The 26,714-nt window shown below is 36.4% G+C and overlaps 1 protein-coding gene across 9 annotated transcripts in view; it reads left to right on the plus strand.

Moving 5' to 3' along the window:
• NAV3 (neuron navigator 3) overlaps positions 1–26,714 on the plus strand; it is a 908,101-nt gene that overhangs the window by 490,951 nt on the left and 390,436 nt on the right. For 8 of the 9 annotated variants that reach the window (XM_055236270.2, XM_055236266.2, XM_055236267.2 and 5 more), the window contains exon 1: positions 19,106–20,545. The exons of the other annotated variant lie outside the window; for it this stretch is intronic. In XM_055236270.2, coding sequence (XP_055092245.1) covers positions 20,303–20,545 — 243 coding nt within the window. In that variant the 5' untranslated portion in view covers positions 19,106–20,302. Of the gene's footprint in view, positions 1–19,105; positions 20,546–26,714 lie in introns of those variants that run through there. 9 annotated transcript variants of the gene reach the window in all.

Genomic DNA, 26,714 nt, shown 5'->3' on the forward strand with positions numbered 1-26,714 from the left:
CATTGATTACTCATTCGTTTGCTGATTGCACACTCATTTTACTTTGGAGAACCAGCCATTCTGCAATTGATTACTGTCTTGGTGGAATTATATATCAGGGTTCTCTGCCTTTCCATGTTGTTGGGTAGGGATGTGAACCGAGTTTCATGAGTCAAATTGCTTTTCCAGGAATGTTAAGTTTGAAAAGAGTAACAAATCTGGAATTGATCTTAGAAGACCCTGCAGAAACTGCCCATTAGTTCCTGTCATTCAGATCACCAGATATCATTGATTTAACTTATCCTGCAGTTCTCTGTGCAATTCTGCATCACCTCCCAGTAGCTATATTTACACCTGGAGGGCCTATCCCAAATCCTAAAGCTATCTCACTGATAATAACCTGAGAGAAAGAAAAACCCATCAAAATAAAAGGACTTACGGCAAACAGAATAAATGTGTATCTAAGAAAAAGTTGTTCATAAGGAAGCAAAAGGATAGGACGGATCAGAAACTACACGGTCAGCATTAGATTGCTTCATATGACTAATAGCATGTACTCAAAAGATTAGAGACTGTCACTGATCCAAAATATTTTAGTGAAGAGTGGCACACTCTAATACTTTAATGCCCTCATTTATTTCAGTATTTTTTTCTTGCATCTAATGTAAATACATCTCAATGATTTTCCTGCATCACCAAGTCAATCCTAAGCCAAAAGAACAAAGCTGGAGGCATCACTCTACCTGACTTCAAACTATACTACAAGGCTACAGTAACCAAAACAGCATGGTACTGGTACCACAACAGAGACATAGATCAATGGAACAGAACAGAGCCCTCAGAAATAATGCTGCCTATCTACAACTATCTGATCTTTGACAAACCTGACAAAGACAAGAAATGGGGAAAGGATTCCCTATTTAATAAATGGTGCTAGGAAAACTGGCTAGCCATATGTAGAAAGCTGAAACTGGATCCCTTCCTTACACCTTATACAAAAATTAATTCAAGATGGGTTAAAGACTTACATGTTAGACCTAAAACCATAAAAACCCTAGGAGAAAACCTAGGCAATACCATTCAGGACATAGGCATGGGTAAGGACTTCATGTCTAAAACACCAAAAGCAATGGCAACAAAAGCCAAAATTGACAAATGGGATCTAATTAAACTAAAGAGCTTCTGCACAGCAAAAGAAACTACCATCAGAGTGAACAGGCAACCTACAGAATGGGAGAAAATTTTTGCAACCTACTCATCTGACAAAGGGCTAATATCCAGAATCTACAATGAACTCAAACAAATTTACAAGAAAAAAACAAACAACCCCATCAAAAAGTGGGCGAAGGACATGAACAGACACTTCTCCAAAGAAGACATTTATGCAGCCAAACAAACACATGAAAAAATGCTCATCATCACTGGCCATCAGAGAAATGCAAATCTAAACCACAATGAGCTACCATCTCACACCACTTAGAATGGCCATCATTAAAAAGTCAGGAAACAACAGGTGCTGGAGAGGATGTGGAGAAATAGGAACACTTTTACACTGTTGGTGGGACTGTAAACTAGTTCAACCATTGTGGAAGTCAGTGTGGCGATTCCTCAGGGATCTAGAACCAGAAATACCATTTGACCCAGCCATCCCATTACTGGGTATATACCCAAAGGACTATAAATCATACTGCTGTAAAGACACATGCACACGTATGTTTATGGCGGCACTATTTACAATAGCAAAGACTTGGAACCAACCCAAATGTCCAACAACGATAGACTAAAGAAAATGTGGCACATATACACCATGGAATACTATGCAGCCATAAAAAATGATGAGTTCATGTCCTTTGTAGGGACATGGATGAAACTGGAAAACATCATTCTCAGTAAACTATCGCAAGGACAAAAAACCAAACACCGCATGTTCTCACTCATAGGTGGGAAGTGAACAGTGAGAACTCATGGACACAGGAAGCGGAACATCACACTCTGGGGACTGTTGTGAGGTGGAGGGAGGGGGAAGGGACAGCATTAGGAGATATACCTAATGCTAAATGACGAGTTAATGGGTGCAGCACACCAACATGGCACATGTATACATATGTAACAAACCTGCACATTGTGCACATGTACCCTAAAACCTAAAGTATAATAATAAAATAAAACAACAACAACAACAACAAACAAACAAAACAAAGAAAACAAACAAACGAAGAGCTCAGAGCTTCAGGAGGGAGATATTTGTGAATTAGTTCAACAAATGACATAAATATAAACAGATTACAAGGGAGACTGCAAGAGGGAATGGTCACTCCTTTCTGGAAAGGTAGAAAAGGCTTTCTAGATGTAAGGATACTGAAATAAAATTTAAAGAAAACTATATATGCTAATATACAGAAATGCACAGTTATCAATGTTAGATTTAGAGACAAATACATTTGTCAGATGAAATAAAAATACAAGACTCTTAAAAAAAAAAAGTAAACCTCTTTCTTGCTCTTGTCCTTGTAGCTCACTACAAAACTGATACACAGAGTAGTGTCCCCGTGTCATCATTAGTAGCAGCATTTAGGAACTTGTTAGAAAAGCAGATCCTCAGGCTGCACCCCACATCTACTGTTTCAGAGGCTCTGGGGTGTGGAGCCCAGCATCTGTGTTTTGGCAAGCCCTCCAGGTGATTCTGAGATTCACTAAGAGTAAAGGACCACTGATCGAATATTCTGCCAGAGTTCCTCAGGTACTCACAAGCCTAATTTCCTAAAGGAGGAAATGTATCATTGCCCAGGAAGACTCATGTCCCTTCGTATGTTGAGAAAAGAAAACTCCAATGTTGATACAACATCCCAACATCTCCTGACATTTTCTGCCCTATGACAAATTTCACAAGAATCATTCGACAAGATGTGGCCTCAAATCAAATATTCTGCTTTTCTGCCGTGGTTTGACATTGAACTGTAATTCTACCAAACTCTATACCATGCAAATTAAAAGAGAAATAAATAAAGCCGTGGAGATCTTCATTTGAAATGTTACACCAAGAAAACAACAATAAGGAGAGGAGGTTGAATTCAAAGGGAATGGCTGGGTTAGAGCCAGTTAAAACAGCTGATGTGTGGTAAGCCGAGGCAGTTAAAGAAGGGCAAAATAAACATCCCTTGGGAGGGACAGTGGAGAAGCAGTTTGTAAACTGAGAAAGTGACCCTTAATAGCACGGGCCTACCTTTGTCCTTAATTAGACTGAAATTGCCCATCAGTAGCATTCACCTGTGATTAAAAACCAACAACAAGCAAAAAGTAAAATACTGGATGTGCCAACTTTAAATCAAGTTCAGACTGTATCTAAGCTTTTCACCTCGTCCATGGTTTTAAGACACTAATTAATACACTGCTGTTAATCAGTGAGGTTAGGGACTTCAAGATCTTGAGCGTGCAGCCCCAGTTTCAGGAAAGGAAGAGATATTTTTTTCTTTTTCCTAAGAGTGGAAATATATGCTGCTAGATGTGCTGACTTTACCATCACTTACATTGGCACTGTTCATGGAAGAGTCTTGGAAAACTGTCAGGAAATGAAACTATCTTGATCATCAGAGTAAAGAAGTGTGATAGACAGCGAGTGAGCCCCAGTGGCAGAAGGGTTACACAGTCCTTGAATTTTAGTTCTGGCTCTATTCACTACCAGTCAGACATTCTTCATTATTCCCAAGTAAAGTTTTTAGGTGGAATAAATAGGTAAAGCAAAGAGCAAATAACTTGCAGATAGTAATTTCAGTCATGACAAACTATTTAACTTAGTATAGTCTTAATGATGGGATTACAGTCACTTATATTGTTTATATTGAAGCAAATGAGAGTCTGTCTTGATCAGAAGGATACTGGAGTGAGCAGTGATGCGATTACTTTAGAAATCCTCTTGGTGAAATTTGAATATCTTGCCCTGTGAAGATACTGTTATGATATTATGCTACTATTTTCTCTCATTACTAGAATTACAGCATATAGATTTTCAGGAGTACGCAGTAAATATTGACTTTTTTCCTAAATATTTGTGCAGGCTAAGGGTCTCTACTATGATTAAACAAGTTAAATATAATGCATTTAAAAATCCTGATATAGCTCCTGATGAATGCCTTTCCAAATTATCATGTGTATCATCTCCAATAAGTTGAAGCTTTTAAAATTACATCGTAGTCTCATATAATGACCACTTTATATTAGACCATCATAGTTGTAATATAAAATGTGGTCATGGCTTACTGAGATGTCATAATTCATCAAATCTTTTTTTTTCCCGACATTGCATCTCCACATCCTTTCAGAACAGTACACTGTAATTTTTAGATTGCCAAGTATGATCTATCAAAATGAGAACTTGAGTGTGGTACTTAGCAACTTTTAGATATACCAATAAAACAACAACCTAATGCCTAAAGAAAACTGGGTAATTTTATATTAATATTTTATGGTATTTTTGGAACCTCATATGAGTATGCACCAGAGGATGGTTAGAAGTTGAAATGCATTATTATATGTCAAGCTGGTATCATATATCAAATGATTTTAGGGGACAGGGAGCTAAGAACAGGAGTACTGGGAAATACAAGATAGAATTTCAAAGGCAGGAAGAAGCCCGATGGGAAAAAAATTAAGGGTGAATTGGTAGAAATTCATGGATAATTGCAAGGAATGCTAACGGGAGATAAACTTTATATTCATTGGAAGGGGTTAAGAATGAAGACTATTGCAAATACTAGAAACAGAAGGTCTGGAAACACAGACCATGATTTTATGATGGATTAATCCATAGTTTCAGACTTGTTCAACACCCTGCATATATGATCAATGTGTAAATAAGTGTTTTAACTCAGTAATAGCAGAGGGTGCATTTTTAGAGAGAGGAACACTTGACAGCCTCCAGTAAAGTGAAAATGGGAAGTCACTGCTTTCGGTTTGAATAGGATTGATATTGGGACAGTAGTGTCAGATAGTCTCTGAGATGATGTCGTTTGACTCTGTTTCCTTTGAGTTAATTATTAAGTACTATCCAGAAGTTCTTTATCCAATGCAAGCACAAATTACTAGACAAAGCACAGGTAAAGCCACCAGGTAGCTTCTGAAAAGCGTTGTTATCTGCAGCCTTCTTGCATGGTGCCTGCTTGTGAACTCCACATGTGCTCGGCTATTATCTGCCGCCACCTCTCTGCAGCTAGTAGGCTTTGGACATCACTTACGGATGCAATGTCTTGTGCCATTTACCTCCATGTTTACTCTTTTTTTATCATCTGTCACTCCTTTACCTCTGCTTCCCTAAACCAGAGAGAAAAAAAATCGTATATCAATATGCAGAAATGCAAAAAGCTACTTGAAATAAATAATGTGGGTTTAGGACTTTATGTCTTGGCTCAATTCTAAACATCCTTATGATTCCTAAACTATGGCAGGATAAGCTTTCCAGGGAACATTTGAAGCTTGCAGCTCAGAGAGAGCAGCAAAGTGCCATGTATATGTTAACTCTAAGAATTCTTCCTTATTGACAAATTGAATTCGGCAAAGATGTGGCTGCACGGCTGGTATTTTATCTGCAACTATCAAACTCTGGTAGTTCTTTTTCATTTTGACTTTTTATTCTCTTTTCCAATCTATTATCCTCTCTCTATCTTCTGGTGGATATCTGTTGACCTTTAATCCTTACTTATTGCATACACTTTGGTGATCACTTTATGGAAGGATCCTTGCTGGGGCTCAGATGCTGAGGAAGAAATGGCATCAATAAAATATAAATGGGAAAGAGAAAATGAGAGCAAGCAAGCTTTAAGGCTTATCTAAATGGAGCAGACAATTTTAGGTTTGGAATTGCTACACCCTCTGTAAGATTCACTTGTAATTTTATACTTCTATTGAATATTCTGCAGAATAATAAGCCCTGCTCTTTGCCAGAGATGCTTTGTTTAAATCAAATCCTCTGGAGAAAAATCACAAAAGAAATAGCTGAGTTTACTTAATATAAAAAGTTTTTTTTTAATTTAAAGTTTCCTTAACAGAGTCGTTTGTTGATTAAAATGCTCTGCGAAGTTCTTCTAGTGACTCTGTCAAGACCAAACTATGCTTTTTTTAAAAACTGCAGATGCAAATGTTAACTTCACCTGAGGTTTCTCTAGCAAAGCATTTTCTTCTTTTCAGAAGCTCTTAACATTGCCAGATGTGTAATTAAATGGTCATTTCACCTTTATTATAATTTTTGTGGCTTTTTAAAATTATTTTTCTTGTTTATGTACGCTGTAGCATTTATGGTCACCATATGCTTTTTATGTAAGATAGCTCTTAACACTCAGCTGATAGATGCAAGCTGTTGGGGAAAAATCACCACTGGTCTCCTATTTATCTAATTTTAATCCTCAAAGGTAAATTCAGCTGGATAAATGTGTTCCTAAGCATCTTTCACCTGTCAGAAAATATTTTTATGTAGTTCCTGTAACAACACGAAGGAAAATGTCTGCCTCTGTAGAACTTGATTTTGCCCCTAGTTACTTTGTGCTATTGAGATAGTACTTTTGAGATAAAAGATACAATAAGCCAATAAAGTAGAAGCTAAAGTGTGATGATATAAATATATGTATAAACTAGCTTTTTGGAGGGATAGGTGGGATAGGTTGAAGAGAGGAGGGAAGGGATTTCTTCCTGATGAATATAAACAAAAACAATTTAAGGAAAATGCAAATTTAATAATTTAACCAATACTTAGTAAGCCGTGCAATTGAACTTATTTTCCCTAAAGTTATTATCTTATAAATCACAAATATTTTATTTCATAAGAATCTGAGGTCTGTACCATAGATAGTGCAAATATACCATTATTATAGAAAGAGTTTGCAGAAATAAAATTCCTAGAATGTACATGCATTAAGTCATGATTTTTAAAACTGTCCTATGAAAATGATATAGTCTCTAATGAGCAATTTTAATGTTTAGTAGGAAACAGGGAAATTGTTTTTATGGGAGAAGAATCCATTCCATCACGTTAGAATTACAAAACTTTCCATTTATGTTTGTTCAAAGTTTTTTGTTTTGTTTTGTTTGGTTTGGTTTGCCTGTTTTTGACAGGAAGTGTGGAAAGTTGGCAGTGTCTTTGCAGGGATGAGGGGTATGTGATTGCTAACACACTTTGCTTTCAATGACCTCATGTAAATGTTAGGAAAGTCTGGAGGAAATCAATGCATTTACAATAATCCAGGTTAGTATCTGATGGCCTCCATTAGAAAAGTGTTTAGAGGGGAGGAAACGAATAACAAATTACCCCTCATCGTTCACATGTAATATTGCATCTATTCTGCATTTGAGGAAAGCAATTTTTGTTCTTTCTATTCCAGAAATGTATGCGAGAGATTTTCTTTTACTTATGATAAAGAATATGAAAATAAATGTATTAATTAGTATTCCAAGTTTAATTAATGACCAAGTCAGATTCTTTTAAAAGTAAACAAATAGCTCATTTCCCGGATTGTATATATTACACATTTATGTGTAATACTAATTATACTAGTTGTTGATAGATTTCAGCCCATCCCATTTTCAGCAAATCTGATGAACTTTATTCCTTTTAAATTTTGGCTATGCAAACTTCTTTCTTTAATAATATTAAAATGCATTACATGCACTTCCAATGATTAAAAATATATCTATCAGTGAGAAGGAAACTGTTGGATTTTAAATCTTCTCGTAGCTGTTGTAGAAATTAAGAAAAAGAGGACTCATGCATGCAATAGGTGTTACTGGGAATGTTTTATGAGAACAATAGGAACTTTATAAGATTTTTCACGTTTACCCTGCACCCATCCCCTTTTTCTTCACATCTCAACTGAATATTAACATAACTAAAATATAAGTATGCTACTCATTCTGAAAGTACAAGCATTGACTAATAATGAGGATTTCAAACTGAGGTCCCTCAGGGTTCAAACTTCTTTAGGTGAAAATCTAGTATGTCACTAGTTACTTAAAGGTTATCTATAAATTTTCCTTTATTCTCATTTCTTTGAAGTTTGTGAAGCTTCTTCAATTCACTAAAATGTAGCTAGTGAATAAAGTAAAATAAGAGTTAAGTCTTAGATGCCAAATTTAGTTGTCCAATTTTTTCTACTCTCACACTTGCTCTATACCCTAAATCTTACAAATACATTGGGAAAGCATTGAGGAGGGGATTAAAAATGAAATGTTTTATGAAATATTTAGCAAGACAATATGGACACAGGAAAAGTGAAGAAGTTCCTCATATATATCTTATGTTGATAATGATACAAAATTTTACATGAAAAATCATATTTACAGAAATCTATTCTGCTTTTTCAGCATTATGCTTTTTCACTCACCAATTCTCATGGTCCACACATTTAAAACAGGAATGAGAAAGATATTTAGGGCAACATATGTGTGGTTCGTAAAACCAATAAGCAGGGTATATGCAAGAAAGAGCTCGGCAACTACTTCTGTTGCTGTCAGAAATCATTGTGAAATTTCATGAAAAGGAACCCTTGAGACTATGATAATATGGAAGTAAAGGGGAATGCATACATGGAAATTAACATTTTTTAAGAAAAATGATTGGCTAAAGAAAATGGATGGTGAGGTCAGTAGAGAATAAAATGTCAATAAATTGAAGTGTGTGTGTACGTGCGCACTATTCTGATAAGCAGATAAAAAAGGAAAGGAAAACTTTGAAGGGTTTATGTAGACTTTTTGATCACTTTGCATCTTTTGTAGTAGGTTTCTATATATTTCTGAATCTAATGTATTAGATGCCTGTCTTAGTCCATTAGTGCTGTTATAACAGAATACCACAGACTGGTAATTTTTATAAGAACAGGAATTTATATCTCATAGTTCTAGAGCCTAGGAAATCCTAGATCAAGGCACTGACATCTGGTGAGGGTCTTCTGGCTGCATCTTCACATGTTAGAAGGTGGAAAGGCAAGAGAGGGGCGACCTCCCTCCATCAAGTCTTTTTATAAAGGCACCTAATCCCATTCATGAGGGCAGAGCCCTCACGATTCAATCACTTTCCAAAGGCCACAACCGCCAATATTGTTGCATTGAGGATTAAGTTTCAACATGAAATTTGAAGGGGACAAAAACATTCAAACCATTGCAATGTCTGACAGAGAGATGTGGTTTTCCAGTTAATGGTCTCATTTTATTTCTGGGCTATTAAACACATGACCATTGCGCATAGCTGGGAAGATCACACACTCTGCCACTGTGTATGTGAAAGGCACTACAACCTCAAGTAGTTGTTGACTCTGAGTCACTGCTTTTGTTCAGTGGAATAAGTAGATATTAATAATGTATATGTAATTTTATGTTGCTGCCTTCTTAAATGATGCCATAAGATTTCCTTAAAATGACTTATCTATATTTTATTTATACTTACTAAATATAGACCCAGCACTGACTGAAATACTCAAAATAATAGAAGAGTCATAATCAGATCTTATGTTTTCATTATCATACTTTGTTTTTTTTTTCTTTTTTTTTTTTGAGACGGAGTCTCGCTCTCTCACCCAGGCTGGAGTGCAGTGGCGCAATCTCGGCTCACTGCAAGCTCCGCCTCCCGGGTTCACTCCATTCTCCTGCCTCAGCCTCTCCGAGTAGCTGGGACTACAGGCGCCCGCCACCACGCCCGGCTAATTTTTTGTATTTTTAGTAGAGACGGGGTTTCACCGTGGTCTCGATCTCCTGACCTCGTGATCCACCCGCTTAGGCCTCCCAAAGTGCTGGGATTACAAGCGTGAGCCACCGCGCCCGGCCTTCATTATCATACTTTCTAATTTCCTATTCTTTTTTATGACTTCAGGTAGATTGAAAAAGAGGTATCTAGCTGAACCTCTCAATATTCCTCTCTCTCTTTCTTATTATCTGTCTCTGCCTGTCACACACACACGTTCTCACAAACACACACACACACACACACACAGCTGTTTTGAAATATCCTCAGAGTTCCTAGTAAAATGCTACATGATCTGAAAAAGACAAACTTTTGAAGCTATTGATGGGGTAGCTTTTCTGGGTGGTTCCTAGAAAGGATCTGGATGTTAGTTAGATCTGAAGTTTAGAACCTGTGCTGGAACTGGCAACTGGAACTGATTACAGGCAGCAATTACTTTAACTCATTACTTAGATTAAAATCATAGGCTAATTATAGTATTACCCTGTGTTAAAATATAAGAATAAAGTTTAAATGTTTAAGAAAAGATTTACTCTCAATCCCTGAACGAAACCTAATGCACCCTCAGAATATCTGCAATAAAGCAGGAGATGGTTAACATGTGGACTCTGAAGGGGTAAGAGCAATGGTTACATGTTGAGTCCATGGCATTGGTGCTTGGGATGTGAGAATGTGCACTATTCTAAGTGGTCCTATAAATCTTTCACAATTACAAGTTACAACGATTGCAAATGACATTTTTATGATACCTTTTGAATAGCTTGGCTTTGGTGTGCCACTCTTTTATGTTTTAGCCAATTTTATTTGTATATAACCTTCAAAAATATGTGAAAATAAGAAAATTGGCAAGGAAGCAGTAGTGAAAATGATACCTTTATAAAACACTGTTATTATACATTGTTACATCTCAACATTTTTGGCCGCATTTCCCAGGACCAAACTGTTAAAACTTGTTTGAGATGTCTTCCTTTATCTTTTTATAACACAGTATATTTGTGTACCCACATTCCAACAAGAATAGTTCTTTCAAGCATAACTGTTTTTTTAGGTTGCATTTTTTAGCATTCATTTGGATTTTTAAGGGTCTACTGTCTTACTGGAACACTGAACTTTATCTGGCAAGAATATCCAACGATTTTGTTTTAATGGGATAGTTGTCCTTTTTCCAGATGTGTATTTTTTTTCACTCAGGGAGCTGATATCCTTGAAGCAAGGGTATTAACATGCAATGCCATTCCAAAGCTGACTACATTTGCTTTTCATTATACTTTATGGTTAAGAGACCCTCTGAATTTGATAAATTTTATTTGCTCAACTAACTCTATCAGTAGCATATTGTAAAGAAGCCTGTGGGGTAGTAAATGCATGTCATATATCATATACAAACAATTTCCACCTCTCCTGAGAAGTTCCTCGTTTTAAGTGGACATTGTGTGCATTCTTTAAAAATCCATTAGCTGTTTTACTATTGAATCGCTTGTACTCATCACCAGCTTTCATGTTTTAGCCAGCTAGTTTACCTTTCTTTTGCCTGATTCAATGCCACAATAAAGACACATCTTGGCATATTGCCCCTTGCCCCCCCACAAATACACTGTATGAGCAGAGTATACCTAATACTTCTCTATGCATCCATTTTTTTCTGAGATATCTGAAAAAATGATTTCAGTGGGAATACTGGTAAGAAAAAATTCTAAAACAGATCTTAGTGTCTTATGTGTTAGAAGCCAGGTCTGGAGAATAGTTTTAACTTCATGCTCAGTATATCTTATCTTATTTTTTGTCCTTTAAATTTCCTCAGTGAAGCCAGGCCTGGATAATAGTTTTAACTTCATGCTCAGTATATCACATCATATTTTTTATTATTTAGATTTCCTTATTAGTCCTGAAGACAATCTATTCAAATCATTCAAACATTTTGCAACTTGTTAGTACAAGTCATTTATTCTCTGGGGTTTAAGGGAAGTTCTTACCTGGATGAAGGATAATTTAAAAAAATGAAGGTTCTTAAGGTGGAATATGAAAGTGATAATGCACAATACAATTTCAGAATGGATTGGAAAAAAAAAGAACAGTTAATAATTTGACTCTGTACTTCTGCTTCTATTATAGACTAATAGGGATCATATTTACTTCCCTCCACCTTAAGTATAAACTGAACAAAAGTATATAAAACAATATTATTCAGCCATTGGACAACAGACAATACAGGACAATGGTTCCTGAAAGAAGGGTAATCAAAGGGGAAGGCTTACGATTGCGCTAGTTGACTTCCTGGAGGCAATATCCAGACCACAGAGTAGAGATGGAGAACCCAAATAGAGTTCGAAAGTTTTGCTGACTCTTAGAAATAGAGATCAAAGCTTAGGAAAGCCTCAAGGGCTAAAATTTTGGAGCCAAAGTACCAGAAAAGAAGGAACTGCAGAGAGAGAGAGAGAAAGATAAAATGAGATAGATAAACAGCCAGAGAGACACAGAGAGAGATGCAAAGAGATGGGAGAGAATAAGGATGAACACTAGAGACTTACAGAGATGTTTCTTCTAATCTTTGACAGAGGACTTATAGAGGAAACAAGCAAATGCCAAAGAAAGGACCAGCAGAAAGAAGTATGAGAAATAATTGCTAGCACTCACACAAGGTTGGGAATAGTTGACATTTTCCCCAGCCAGAGTGAAAAGACCACGAGGCGTGTGTTAGATTCACAAAATTGTATTTCTTTACAAGTGGTGCAAAATTAGCTCTAAGCAATCAGATCTGTACCTTCTTTAACAGTTTATTTAAAATGCTCAAAAGCTACATAACTATGTGCCATTACAAAATCAAACACTACTTGAAATCCAGTATACCAGTGTATAATTCAAAATGTCTACCATCTAGTAAAATATTACCAGGCATGTTAAAAAGCAATATGGCATGACTTATATCCAGGAGGGAAAAAAAATCCATTAATGGAAACATACTTAAGAAATGGCAGAGATGATGGAATTAGCAGACAAGTTGTTGTTAAAACAACTATTATAAATATGCTCTATATGTTCAAGAAGGTAGAAAAACAAATGTGATAAGGAGAGACATGGAAGAAAGAAAAGACACCCAAATGGAACTCCTAGAGATGAAAAAGTATAGTGTGTGAATTAAAAATACATGAGATAGGATTACAACAGATTAAATAATATAGAAGTAAAGATTAATGAACTTGGAAACAGTAATAGAAGTTACGTGAATGCGAAATGAAGCACAGAGACTAAATTTTTTTTTTTTAGATGGAGTCTCACTCTGTCACCAGGCTGGAGTGTAGTGGCACAATCTTGGCTGACTGCAACCTCCGCCTCCCGGGTTCAAGTGATTCTCCTGCCTCAGCCTCCCGAGTAGCTGGGACTGCAGGCGCATGCCACTACACCCAACTAATTTTTTTTTTTTTTGTATTTTTTTAGTAGAGACAGGGTTTCACCATGTTGCCCAGGCTGGTCTCGAACTCTTGAGCTCAGGCAATCCATCCGCCTTGGCCTCTCAAAGTGCTGGGATTACAGGCGTGAGCCACTGCGCCCGGCCGAGAGTGAGATTTTTAAAGCCTTGAAAAATTAATTGCATTAGTAACCGTGGCATGAAAGCAGGTGGTCCAACATACATAATTGGAGTCCTAGAAGGAACAGGGAGGCAGGAAATAAGTTTAGAAAAAACTCAAAAGTTTCTAAAATTTGATATAAACTATAAAAAGGCCAATGAACGTAACACAACCTGAACAAAACATTAAAAAAAAAAAATGCTGGCCAGGCGCAGTGGCTCACACCTGTAATCCCAGCACTTTGGGAGGCCGAGGAAGATGGATTACCTTAAGTTGGGAGTTTGAGACCAGCCTGGCCAATATGGTAAAATCCTGTATCTACTAAAAATACAAAAAATTAGCTGGGTGTGGTGGTGTGTGCCTGTAATCCAAGCTACTTGGGAGGCTGAGGCAGCAGAATGGCTTGAACCCAGGAGGCAGTGATTCCAGTGAACCAAGATTGCATCATTGCACTCCAGCCCAGTGAGAGAACAAGACTCCGTCTCAAAAAAAAAAAAAAAAAACAAAAACAAAACAAAACAAAACAAAAAAAAACAGCAAAAAAGAAAATCAAATTGCTAAAAATTACTGATAAAGAATATCTTATCAGAAGTTGGATAATACAGTCAGGATACATAGAAAGGAACAAAGATCAGACATGTGATGGACTTCTTAGAAACTATGCAAAGGAAAATACAATGGTGTGGCCTCTTCACTGAAGAAGAAAAATTGTTAACTTAGAATTTTGTACCCAGAAAATAATTCTTTCAAAAATGGAGACAAAGCAAACTCTTTTTTAGCCAAACAAAAGCTGAGACAGTTAATCGCCAGCAAATATGCAATTTGAAAAATGTTATAAGAGGTTGTTTATAAAAGGAAAATTATACCAGATAAAAATTTGCATCTATGCAAAGGAAAGAAGAGCACCAGAAACGGAAATTATGTGGATAAATATAAAGATTATTCAGTTTTTAATTTTTAAAACAGAATTGATAATAGAACAAAATAATGTGCTATGTTAATATACGTAGAAGAAAACGTATGCTAACACTAGCACAAGAATGTGAACAGGAATGTAAAATTAAATACTGTGAGGTTTGTAAATTATATCTAAAGTGGCATAATGTAATTTGAAGGCATATTCTAATAATTTAATGGTTTATATAATAAATCCTAGAGGAAACAGAAGAATAAAATGAAATATGTGTCACCTACTAAGAATCCACTTTATAAAGATACAGATAAAGTTGAAAGAATGAAAAGACGACACTAAACACTAATCAAAATCCTTGAAAAAGTAGTTTAGCACAAAGGGACATTTAGGGCCCCCACTCACAAGACTGCAAAAGTTTGAGAGATATATGGAGAATCATCTTCTAACAAAAAGCAAGCTGAAGACTAGGACAAAATCTATTCAAAAATATATCTAAGATAGGACCTATACCGAAATATATAAAGAATTGTTGAGAAAACTCAGTAATAATGAGATGAACAAAAAGTGGGCAAGAGTTTTTGACAGATGTTTCACCAAAGATGATATATGAATGACAAGCACACACATGAAAAGATAATCAACATCAATAAATTTTTAGAAAAATTCAAATTAAAACTGCAATGATACACTCCTACTCCTGAGTAGAATGGCTAAAATGAAAGATTGAAGATATGAAGTATAGAGTATGTGGAGCAGCTGGACCTCTCATACATTGCTAGTGGGAGTTCAGAATGGTATGTCTTGGAAAATAGTGTGGCACATGCTTACACAATTAAATATATAGTTATCAAATGACTCAGAAATTCCCTTTGAGTTGTTTATCCATGAGAAAATAAAATAAATATCAACATAAGACAGATATAAATATTTATAGGGGTAGGCAATGTAGCTTAAGTCTGTAATCCCAGCACGTTGGGAGGCCGAGGCAGGTGGATCACTTGAGGTCAGGAGTTTGAGACCAGCCTGGCCAATATGGTGAAACCCTGTCTCTACTAAAAATACAGATGGTGCACATCTGTAGTCCAAGCTACACAGGAGGCTGAGGCATGAGAATTGCTAGAACCCAGGAAACTGAAGTTGTAGTGAGCCAATATCACACCACTGCACTCCAGCCTGGGTGACAGAGCGTGACTCTGTCTCCCTACCCCCAAAAAATTATTATAGAACTTTCCCAAACTGGAAACAAATCAAGGGTCCTTTACCAGATAAATGCAGAAACAAATTATGCCATATTCAAACAATGGAATGCATTTTAGCCACACAAAGGAAAGAACTAATGATACATAAAACACATGGATAAATCTCAAAAGCATTATGCTAAGTGAAAACAGCCAAAAACAAAAATACTGAATGATTTCATTTCTATGAAATTCTAGAAAAGGCAAAACTAGCGTTAGAAGTCACTTCAGACATTGCCTGTGTTGAGAGTGAGACATTCTATGGTAGGCATGAGAGAATATTTTGAATGAAGGGAATATTCTACATCTTGATAGTGATACTGGCCATATTGAATTATTTCCTTATATTTGTTGAATTTTACTTATGTGTAAATTCCACTTCAATCAAGCTGTTAAAAATAGGAATGTGGGACCAGGCACAGTGGTTCACGCTTATAATCCCATCACTTTGGGAGGCCAAGGCGGGCAGATCCCCTGAGATCAGGAGTTCGAGACTAGCCTGGCCAACATGGCGAAACCCTGGCAAAAACCTGTCGCTACTAAAAATACAAAAATTAGCCAGGTGTAGTGGCAGGCACCTGTAATCCCAGCTACTTGAGAGGCTGAGGTATGAAAATCGCCTGAACCCAGGAGGCAGAGGTTGCAGTGAACCGAGATCATGGAATATAGTTACTCCAGCCTGGGGGATAGAGTGAGACTCTGTCTCCAAAAAAAAAAAAAAAAAAGTAATGTGGCTTTTCTACAATTTTAGCAAATATCAGAGTTGACTATCAAACCATATTTTTCCTTTCAGCAAGCATGATCTTGTGTTGACAGTTGAATATTTTTTCTCTTACTCTTTCTTAAAAATCGTGGTTTGCAAGTTGCCATTTTATGAGATTTTATTACTTATTTTTTAAATTACTGATATTAAAATTTAGCCAGGTTGGAATTCTCTTATTGCCTAAAACTCCAGCTTAGCTTTAGAAGGTATTTCAAGGGTCATTGCCACTTTTCCTGTTAAATTTGATAGGAATAAAATGACAACCAATTTATTTCATTTTAATTTTCAGTATTTTTTCCTGAGTTCAGTCCTATTAATCCTTATGATCATGACCATATTAGGCTTCATGACTTTATCTTTCTAATTCTCATGACTATATTTCCTGTAACATTTAGAGCTAACATTTATTGAACACTTACTATGTGGAAAACTATCCTAACAACATCATGCATTTACTTCCTTTAATTCTCACAGCACCCCTGTGAAGGAAGAATAATTATTTTTTACTCCACTTTATAGATGATGAAACTGAGACACAGCAACTTCCAAATTCATATAACTAGGAAGTAAGGAAGCAGAGATTTGCTTTTAAGTAGTCCCACTTTACAGCCCATTGTCTGAACTATCAAACTACAAATCCTATAATTTACAGATCTTAAATTCTAGTTTTTAGAAGAATCAATTCACTTAAATATGACTCTCAGACCTTTCCCTCTCCCTCGTGATGGTTTCAACATGAGTTTTGCATCCCCTCCAAAAACTCATGTTGAAATTTAGTTGGCATTGTGAATGGTATTAAGAGATGGAGACATTAAAAGGTGATTAGGCCATGAGAACACTAACTTCATACATGGATTAATGTTATTGTGGTAGTGGGATTATCATGAGAGTAGGCTGTTATAAAAGTGAGCTTGGCCCTTTCTGTCTCTCTTATATGAGTGCTCTCTTGCTCTTTTGCCTTCGACCATGGGGAGATGCAGCAAGAAGACCCTCACCACATATGGGCCCCTCAGTCTTACACTTCCCAGCCTCCAGAACTGTAAGAAGCAAATCTCTTGTTATTTATAAATTACCCAGTTTTAGATATTCTGTTATAGTAGCATAAATGGACTAACACAGTGGGTTCGAGATGAATACAATCATCTATATTTTAGTAAGCACTCAGGTCACCGTCACATCTGGTTTGTTGAACTCAGTTTGTAAAACCTCATTTTGAACTTCATCTACAAAGTATCAGTGACCATACGCTAATTTTTTACTTTCTCAGTGCCTTTGTCTCCTAGGTCTCAAAATGGTGTGGTTCTTTTAAGATAAATTGAGATGACAACTCCTGGCACAAAGCACATTTTTTATAGTAAGTTAGTTCGGTTTTGTTGCTTTTGGTGGTAGCTATTACTGCAAAAAATTAGTTGACAGTGGCTACTAATACCATCTTATATTTCAGTCAGAGTGAAAGATATTGCCTAATATGCAAAAGGTATTTCAAAGTGAAAAGACATCTTATTGAATGTGAACCCTTTTTTTTTCAATCTAATTGTTCCAGGAATTACAATACATTCTCTTCCAACATGTGTTTCTAAAATACCAATTAGCTCATTTGTAATTGGCAAATAGGAATTTTATACCAGTATAATGTAGAAGTTGTATAGCTTTATATACAATTTATTCTAGGCAAAGAGAGGCAGAATAGTCAGAGTAGAATTATAACCTTGGGTGGGCAAAGAATCCCTCAGTTTGAATGTTGTATAGTCAGCAGGAGCCCTTTTGGCTCAGTTTTAAGAAAACTTAAAACAAAAACAAAAATAAATGCCTGCATCTGGGGCTTCCTCTTCAAAAGGGCATGCCCCTGGCCTTGTGCAGCTCTTAAATATTTGCTGTTGCCCTGACCCTGTACCCATTTCAGTGGCAAGCCTACTGGCTTGGAGTTTGCCTTCCAACCAGATTTCTTCCGCCAATTCTGGTTAAAGTGTTGCCAGCATTTATAGCCAATTTTTTTTTTTTTTTATGTAATTCTGAGTCACTTCCTTGGGTGGTCCAAATTATTTTCTGAGGTGCCAATATTATTTTTGCTAGCAATATACTCCCAAAGTTGCATATGTTTTGAGTGATCTTCCTAGAATCAATTTTTCCCACAAGTTCTATCATTTAGGTGCTGTTTTGTTTTGCATTGTGAGGATTACAAGTTGCATATGTCTTATTATGAACTAAGCCTCATTTTACGAACATGAACCTCTCCAGCCCTGTATTATCTTATAGTTTCTGAAAGTTATAATGTGTTGAATGGTTTGCAAATTGCAAAATAACTTACTTCCTCAGAGAGATTATTTCATTTCTTTGATACCACTAGTGTTGTATTTGTTTTGTATTATCCCATTGTGTAAAGCCCACTTGGGTTACTATTTTTAAAGCCTGCAAGACTTTTAACTTGCATTTCCTGTCTTCTATGCTGCATCAGCAGAACATATACATTTTATTTTAGTTATTGGCTCTTTCATCTATAAATTACTGCTTCTTAGATAAAAGTATGTAGTGATTTAAAGACCTGGAAACAGTAGACCAAAGATGACCATTTCTTCACTAAAGAAAGACATTTTCTATAAAAAATGGTTATGATTTAATAATTTCCATAATTCATTGTATCTGTGCTAAGTGTCCACCACTCATTTTTCTAAGATCTTTGGTTGCATTATTACTAATTTTTATATTTGGTGAATATAATTGCTCTCTGTATCCATTTTCTGAGTGCAATCAGTTTCAGAACAATAATGCATGGTACAATGGATGTTTTCTTAAAAGTTTACCCCTTGTTTATTTAAAGTTCCTGACATGCTTTAACCAGAAATAGAACATGCTATGATTATAATAAAATAATTCTATGGATGGAAGCATCATCATTCATTCTCACTGAGTATCTGTTTGGACAGTTTTTAGAAGCTTGGGATTTTAAGTTGGACTTAATAAGCTTGAATAACAGTGTTATTTTCAACCGTTTTAAAAGATAGGTTTACAAACTAAAATCGTACATTCTTTCCCCCTTTCTAGCTTCATCATTTTAGTCAATTTTTTTCAGTGTCTCCAAGTCATAGCTGTTCTTTCTATAAAGTGAAGAAAATAAATATGCCTATACTTTGAGTCATTCCGATGATCAAATGTGATAATGCATAAAATGCTTAGCTCAATAACTGGTTTGTAATACATTCCACATAAGTATTAGCTTTGAATGTTTTTCTAATCATGACTTATTAAATTTGGGAACAATGATTACTACATATTTAGTGCCCTGCTCCCTGTGTTTACTCTCTTTTCATAACCTAGGCAGCTATGGTCGGATGAATGATTTCACTGCTTTAGCTAGTCACACTGTTGCATGATTTTAGCCTGATTTCATGGGATGCAACAGAATGAACATCGTGGCTCATGGCTGTCAGTAGTGAAAAATAGCTGGAAATCAGACAAACAACTTTATTGCTGAGATTGTTTCCGGGCTAAAAGTTCTTCCAACAGCTGTTTGTTTTGGCCATTAACATGTCCATTCTTTTTATTTTTTCTGAGCTGGGGGAAATACAATTTTCTTTAAAAAGAGAATGCAGGCTGGCTATTTCTGAAATCAGGAAGAACCCCTGTCCTTCCACTGTTGTGGTCTTTTGGCTGCTCTGACAGTTGGGCTGAAGGGCTTTTCCTTTTGTTTTTTTCCTCTTTTTCACTCTCAAAGTTCAGACTCAGACTGCTTTAGTGAGAAAAAAAAAAGCAAAACTAAGAGCTCTTTAATCCTAAGAGGGAGCTTTGTAGCAGTTACCTTGAAGAAAAGTTTACTCCCCAAAGGAGTATTTAGTATTACTTAGACACTGAGTCACTGAACAGAGAGAGAGAGAGAGAGAGAGAGAGAGAGAGAGAATGAGAATGAGAATGAATATGAATCCCAGCCAGCAAGAAAGAAAAGATACTGAACTAAAGATGCAGGGAAGTTTTGCTTCTTCCTGAAAATTATATTATTAGCTTTTTAAAAATCAGGATGACTGCTAGTTTTGTTTAAACTATTTGTTCTGGAAATACTAAAGTTGGAGTCTACCAGACTGAGGTTAGAAGCATTTTCTTTGGCAGCAAGAAGATAATTTTATAGAAGCCATGCCTGTTCTTGGGGTTGCCTCAAAACTGAGGCAGCCAGCTGTTGGGTCAAAGCCTGTGCATACTGCTCTTCCGATACCAAATCTTGGCACTACTGGGTCACAGCACTGTTCTTCAAGACCTTTGGAACTTGCTGAAACAGAGAGCTCCATGCTTTCTTGTCAGCTTGCATTAAAATCGACCTGTGAATTTGGAGAGAAGAAAGCCCTCCAAGGAAAAGCCAAGGAGAAAGAAGACAGCAAGGTTAGTTGCTGAAGTTACCTGCAGACTTACATAGCTAAAATGCACATTTCTCTTTAAGTGCACTATAAAACGTGTTATGAAATGGGGAGTAGTAGAGGAATACCAGTGTAAGGATGTAAGTAGTTATAGTGGCTGAAAAGCTGAATATTTAGCTTATGTAAAAACTGTATTCTTAGTTTAGAGTTGTAAAAGTCATGATCAAAATTTTCTGAATATGCATCTATTGTAATCATTTAGTACTACTTATTGATGAATGCCTAGTTAGTTCTAGGTATTGCCCTATTACTAATAACCATAATCAATCACAAATGTGAGAAAAAGAGAGCCTATTGTCATCCATACTGCAATGTATGAAAATAGGGACTTTCAAAAAGACATTTATTTGTAATAATTCATATAGACACCATCACTTTTCTCTAAATGTCATTTGCATTTCAAAGAATTTATGTTTGAAAATTTGTATCCTAGGCTGCTTAATTCATTGCAGTATGAAGGAAAATGACATACTATTTTCCTTGATACTGCACATTTATCTGGATTTTCCCTTGTAAACTGAAACCCTACTCTTTTACTTATTACTGACATCTTTTGCAGTCATTTAATTTATGATATTTTGTGAGTGGTTGCTCATAGCCCTTGGTTGCTAAAGCATACTACAACCGTTTTCTCCAGTCATGAATGCTAGCATGGCCCTGAAGCTGCTGAACTTCATGGGGATTCATTTGTACCTTGATAAGCATGACTTTTGTGCGTTTTTACTTTTATTGGTGCATATTAGGTGCATATATTTATGGGTACATATTAGGTGTATATATTTATGCAGTTCATGAGAAATTCTGATACAGGCATACAATGTGTAATAATCATATCAGGGTAAATGGAGTATCTGTCGCCTTAAGCATTTATCATGTCTTTGTGTTGCAAACATTCTAATTATATATTCTTTTAGTTATTTTAAAATATGGAATAAGTTATTATTGACAGTAATCATCATGTTGTGCTATCAAATACTAGATCCTATTCATTCCATCCAAATGTACTTTTGTACTCATTAACCACCCACACTCCCCCCACCCCTCACCAATACCCTTTCCAGCCTCTGGTAACCATCATTCTACTAAGCATCAGTTTTTAATGAAGCATTAACTATGATGTCAAGCTTTCCAAAATCACAGCCTCATCTCTGGCTTCTTAGGAAATATTTTGGTTTTACTCTGCTATCCAAATGTTAGTTTAAAATAATTTAAGGACAAAACCTTTATATAAAAATCAACTCTAGAAGTGAAAAAGAAAGCCACTCCTTTTTCTACAATGCCTATCCCACCTTCACCTGTTCAGATTCTTTAAGCTTCATCCCAGATGCAACTTTATTCTTAAAGTCTTTGCTAGCTATCCCTTCCCCACCATTCCTCTTTCCCAATTCTTTGTAGAAATGCTTGTGTATTTTAATTATCTGGATAATTTCTTTTAATTATCTGGATAATTTATTTGTATCTCCACTAAGTTGGAAACGTATAGAAGGCAGGTCTCGTATCATCCGGTGTTCCATCTCACTCCCTGTACAATGCTTTATGCATGATAGGAATTAAATAGTAGTTGGATGAATGAATACAGGAATTAATGAATCAATGAATGAATAAACAGTTATTCTGAGAAGGATTCAGTTAAGTTTGTTCATCTTTTGGAATCAGTTCGAAACAGGAAATGTTTCATTGTCCTCCTCACAGGGCATGTGACAGCAGGAGTGGCTTGCTTCTTCAATGCCCCGCTGCTGAAACCTCTAGAGGGATCATGAAGATGGGCAGGTTGTGGAGCTTCGACCCCACAGCAGCATCTAGGGTTGAGTATTTACAGCTCCTGAAGCTCCAGTGGGCGTGTGTTACAGTGTATTCTTTTAGTTTTGCAGTATGAAGGTGGCTTGTGTTAATCAGCTCAGTTAGACCCTCTGCCTTATTGCAAGGGCAGAGGGCTTTCTGTATTCTGGGTTCTTGCCTTGGTGTACCGGAAAAATCGAGTCACACGTGGGCTTGGAGGATGAGCGCAAGGTTCTTTTGAATGTTGGAAGTACCTCTCAGCAGATGGATGGGGAGCCATAAGGAGGATGAAGTGGAAAGGTGGATTTCCCCTGGAGTTGGGCTGCCCAGCAGCCAGGCTCTCCTCTGAGATCCCTGGCTAGATTCCCCTCGGGTCCATGTCGTTCTGCGATCGATGGCCTGCCGGTGTCTGCAGGTGCCTGTCGGTGTGCTCTTCTGCTGGTGTGTTCCTTTCGACGTCCAGCCACTTGTGTGTTCTTCCGCCAGTGTGTTCCTCTCGATGTCCAGCCACTTTTGTCTCTGCCTGCTAGGGTTTCGGGGTTTTTACAGGCACAGAATGGGGATGTCGTGGGCCAGGGTGGTCTTAGACAATGCAACATTTGGGCATGAAAACAGAAATGCCTGTCCTCACTAGGTCCACGGGCACAGGCCTAGGGATGGAGCCCTAGCCAGGGACCCCATCTTTCTCTACCCAGCGCTTCCCTGCCCCCTTCCCATATCAATTTTATGTATAAAACAAGGGGTTGAGAATGGATGATTTGTGGAGTTCTATGTCTAACAAAGCATTGTCCATGTGAGAAAAATCAGTTAAAATAAAATATTTTTTTTGAGTTTATAGTTCTCAGTTCAAAGTGAACAATTCAGAGTAAAAAGCAGGGAAACGTAAATTATCAACAAAAGACTAAAAATATTTATCTTTTTGCACATAATTAAAAGAAATGCCATAAAATTCTATTCTAATCTTCTATCCACAAGTCTGTATGGATTCAATGGGAAGAATAGAGAGACACATTGTCTCTGCTGACCGTGGCTATCTTTTCTGCAGGTTTAGTGAAACTTCCACTTTGCTAAATGACCTTGGCCTAGGATTTGAGCACTATAAGCACTGTTTTCAATATAATTTTGGTTGATCTCTTTGGTTAGCAAACATATTAATCAAACATCTGATATCCCAATAAGCCTCTGTGGTAAGCAAAGTTGTATTTATAGGGATGTTTTCACCATGCCACTTATCAGATTAAAAATGTTTTCAAACAAATGTAAAGAATGCCTGGTCAGCAGTTCAGAATATTTCTAAATGTTAAAAAGTATATGTAGAGTTATTTTAGCTTTTGGGAAAAAAAAAACAGAACTGAAGTAAATAGCAAAATCGAACAAGGTAGTTATATTAGAGAGAATTAGACTTGGCTGCAAAAGCAGAAAAGTCAACATAACAATAGCATAAAGAAGACAGACGTTTATTTCATTTTCACATAAAGGAAATCCGGAGTTGAGCAGTCCATGTATGGCTGGTAGGGAGACTTCAGGAAGTTGTCAGGGAACCAGGCTCTATTTTGGTTGCCATCATCCATTTGTGGCTCACACCTCACAGTCTTGAGTAGATAACTGCGCTCCACTTAATTAAAAAGACACACCCTGTTTTATTAAATATTATTCCACACTGGCCTAGTTATAGTTCCAAGGCCTTACCTTGCTGCAGTGGAGACTGGAAAATGTAGTGTTTGTTCTAGGCAGCCATGTGCTCAGCTAAGAATTATGGGTTCAATTTCCAGGAAAAGATACCATTGATAGTACCCACAATAAATGACTGTCATTAAGAAACATTTATGTGGGGTACTCTGCTAGTCCTTGTACCAAACAGTTTTATGATCTGGTTTGAGAGAACAAATTTACATATGACAGTGTCAGAAATGTGTGTTCAGTTGTCACTCCATTCACCTGTTGTTTCAATTAGTGCAAATGCCATCATTCCAGTCATCTAATCCCAAATTCCTAGACTAATATCTGGTAAAGTACATCACCATTTCACATCCTATAACTTGCCAGAAATTGAGAATTTTACTTCGGTATTATAGCTTGGGTTTATCTTCTTCTGCATTTGCCCATCCTTTGATGGCCTTTTAAAGTTTTCTATCAATTATTTCAGTGATTCCAAATTGGTATCCTCTCCTCCTGTGTCTCTCTACCCTCATCCATGCAGCATATTCACCATCCTGCTTAAGAAGAAAACTTTATTTTCTTCTCCTATTTTATAATGTCTTCATTCAGGCATTCTTGTTTCCCAATTGTCACTTTCTCTATTTCCATAGCTCCTTCTAGCTACTACATCCCAGATGTCTTCTTCCTGGGTGTCCCAATTTCTTCAGAATGTTTAGTCCCACTGTCCTTTAACAAATAAATAATACTAGTTCCAGACTCTATGTCATATGCAGTTGGAAAATCCTCCACAATATTTCAAGGGCTTATGTTTTCCTTAGCTATATCTTGTTCTGATTTCTTTCTTATCTCAAATTTTCTAATCTCTCTTATATGGATTTGTTTTTCCATTCTTCCTGGGCATACACCCAAATGAAGAACAGAGTCACTTTGCCTTGGAACCTTTACTTAACATTCTGGAGGTTAAGGTTAAGAAAGAGTGTTCTATTTTGTCATAGCTCAGCAAACAACATCCAATTAAGCATTAGACGTCCCTGTTCATGAAAGTTTCTTGGCCATACTTACTGTGGAGCACTTCCTGGCTTTTACGTCTCAATCCCTAGTCTCCTTCCAACTTGGTCTGCCACCTTTCTTTTACTCCTACTTTCATTTCCAACTTCTTTCCAGTCTTGGGCTCACTCATTCCTTCCCTCTCAGATTACTTGTGCAAACTCAAGATTCTGTTTTACATTATTATGGAAAGCAATTCTTTTTTGAGGACAAGCCTTATATTTTATAGAAAATTTTTTCCTTTATTCTTAAAACATTTCAAAGAAAGCATTATAATCTACGTTTACAGAGAGATAAACAGAGAGAGTAGGAGTCATGCATAGAATCACACAGTTAACTAGTAACAAAATCCAAAATTTGAATTAAAATTTGTTCAAAGGAAGACTTTTTTTCTATGTTATTTTATTTATACATTCTCTTAATGATGTAACAGCAATATTTTTTCTAGGTTTACCCTATCATCCAAATCTTGCCCACTATTTAAGATTATTTCAAAGGTCAAATAAAAGTGTAGACAAATTGGTGTGGATGCTATAAGGAAGGAGAGATTACATCTGCTTGGGGCAATCCAAAGAAATTTATTGAAAGAGTAGAGGCATTTATGTTCCTGGTAGAATGTATGCTTATTTAATTCCTGTTCACTCTGCTAGTTAAGGGCAACCAGGGTAAGAATTATTTCTTGCTGTTGTGTTCACACAGGGCTGGCACTAACACTTTGAAAACAAAAGATACACAAAAACAGTAGTTAAATATTTAAAATAAGCATAACTAATAATATTGTCATGAAAATATATTGTATAAATAGTATTGCTAATGTGGGCAATTCTTTTTAGAATGTTAGGGCTGAGAGAAATTGTATATGAATGGAGCATTCAGAAAAGACCGAATGTTTGAAATTTAATGAGCAGATAGGACTCAGATATATAGAGTAAAAACATTCTTTTGAGGAAAAGTTATGTAAACTTTAAAAGTTTACATAACTTTTCCTCAAAAGGGAAGTAAACCACTATAAATGAAGCATAATATGTATGGAAAACAGCAGGTAGACAATGGAGAAATATCTTATGTAAGAATGAGACCAAATGACACGGGTAATGATATTTAGGAGAAATCATTGCAGAGAGGTCTAATATTAACTAATGTTTAGAGACTGGCTGTATGTCAGGTACTGGGCCAAACACTTCATACAGTATTCCATTCCGTCCTCACAATAGCCTTATGGCATAGAAATTATTATTTTTCCCATTTTACAGATGGAGAAACTGCAGCTTAGAGAGGTTAAATTACTCGCCAATATCCCAATGCTAGAATGTGGTAGAATAGAGATTCAAACTAAGGCTGTATGGTTACAGAAGACATTATTCTTAACCAATAAACTACACTGCAGCAATAAATACTTCTCCTGGGGTTAGGGAAAGGGAAGGAGGACTACTGATTTGACTTAATTAATAGTAGGGTTTGTTTTAGGTATTAAATTAGCATTGTTGGTGAATTGTAAATCAATCAGTCATTGTGTGAAGTGCCTAGAATTATCAGGAGAAGACAGTTAAGTTGACACATGGTCTCTACTGAATTGTTTGAGTAACAGAAACAAATAAAAGGAACCCCATGATAGAAATATAGCAGCAGATGTCAATAGAGTAGATCAC

The sequence above is a fragment of the Symphalangus syndactylus genome, chromosome 13 (genome assembly GCF_028878055.3).
Source record: "Symphalangus syndactylus isolate Jambi chromosome 13, NHGRI_mSymSyn1-v2.1_pri, whole genome shotgun sequence".
Classification (NCBI taxonomy): Eukaryota; Metazoa; Chordata; class Mammalia; order Primates; family Hylobatidae; genus Symphalangus; species Symphalangus syndactylus.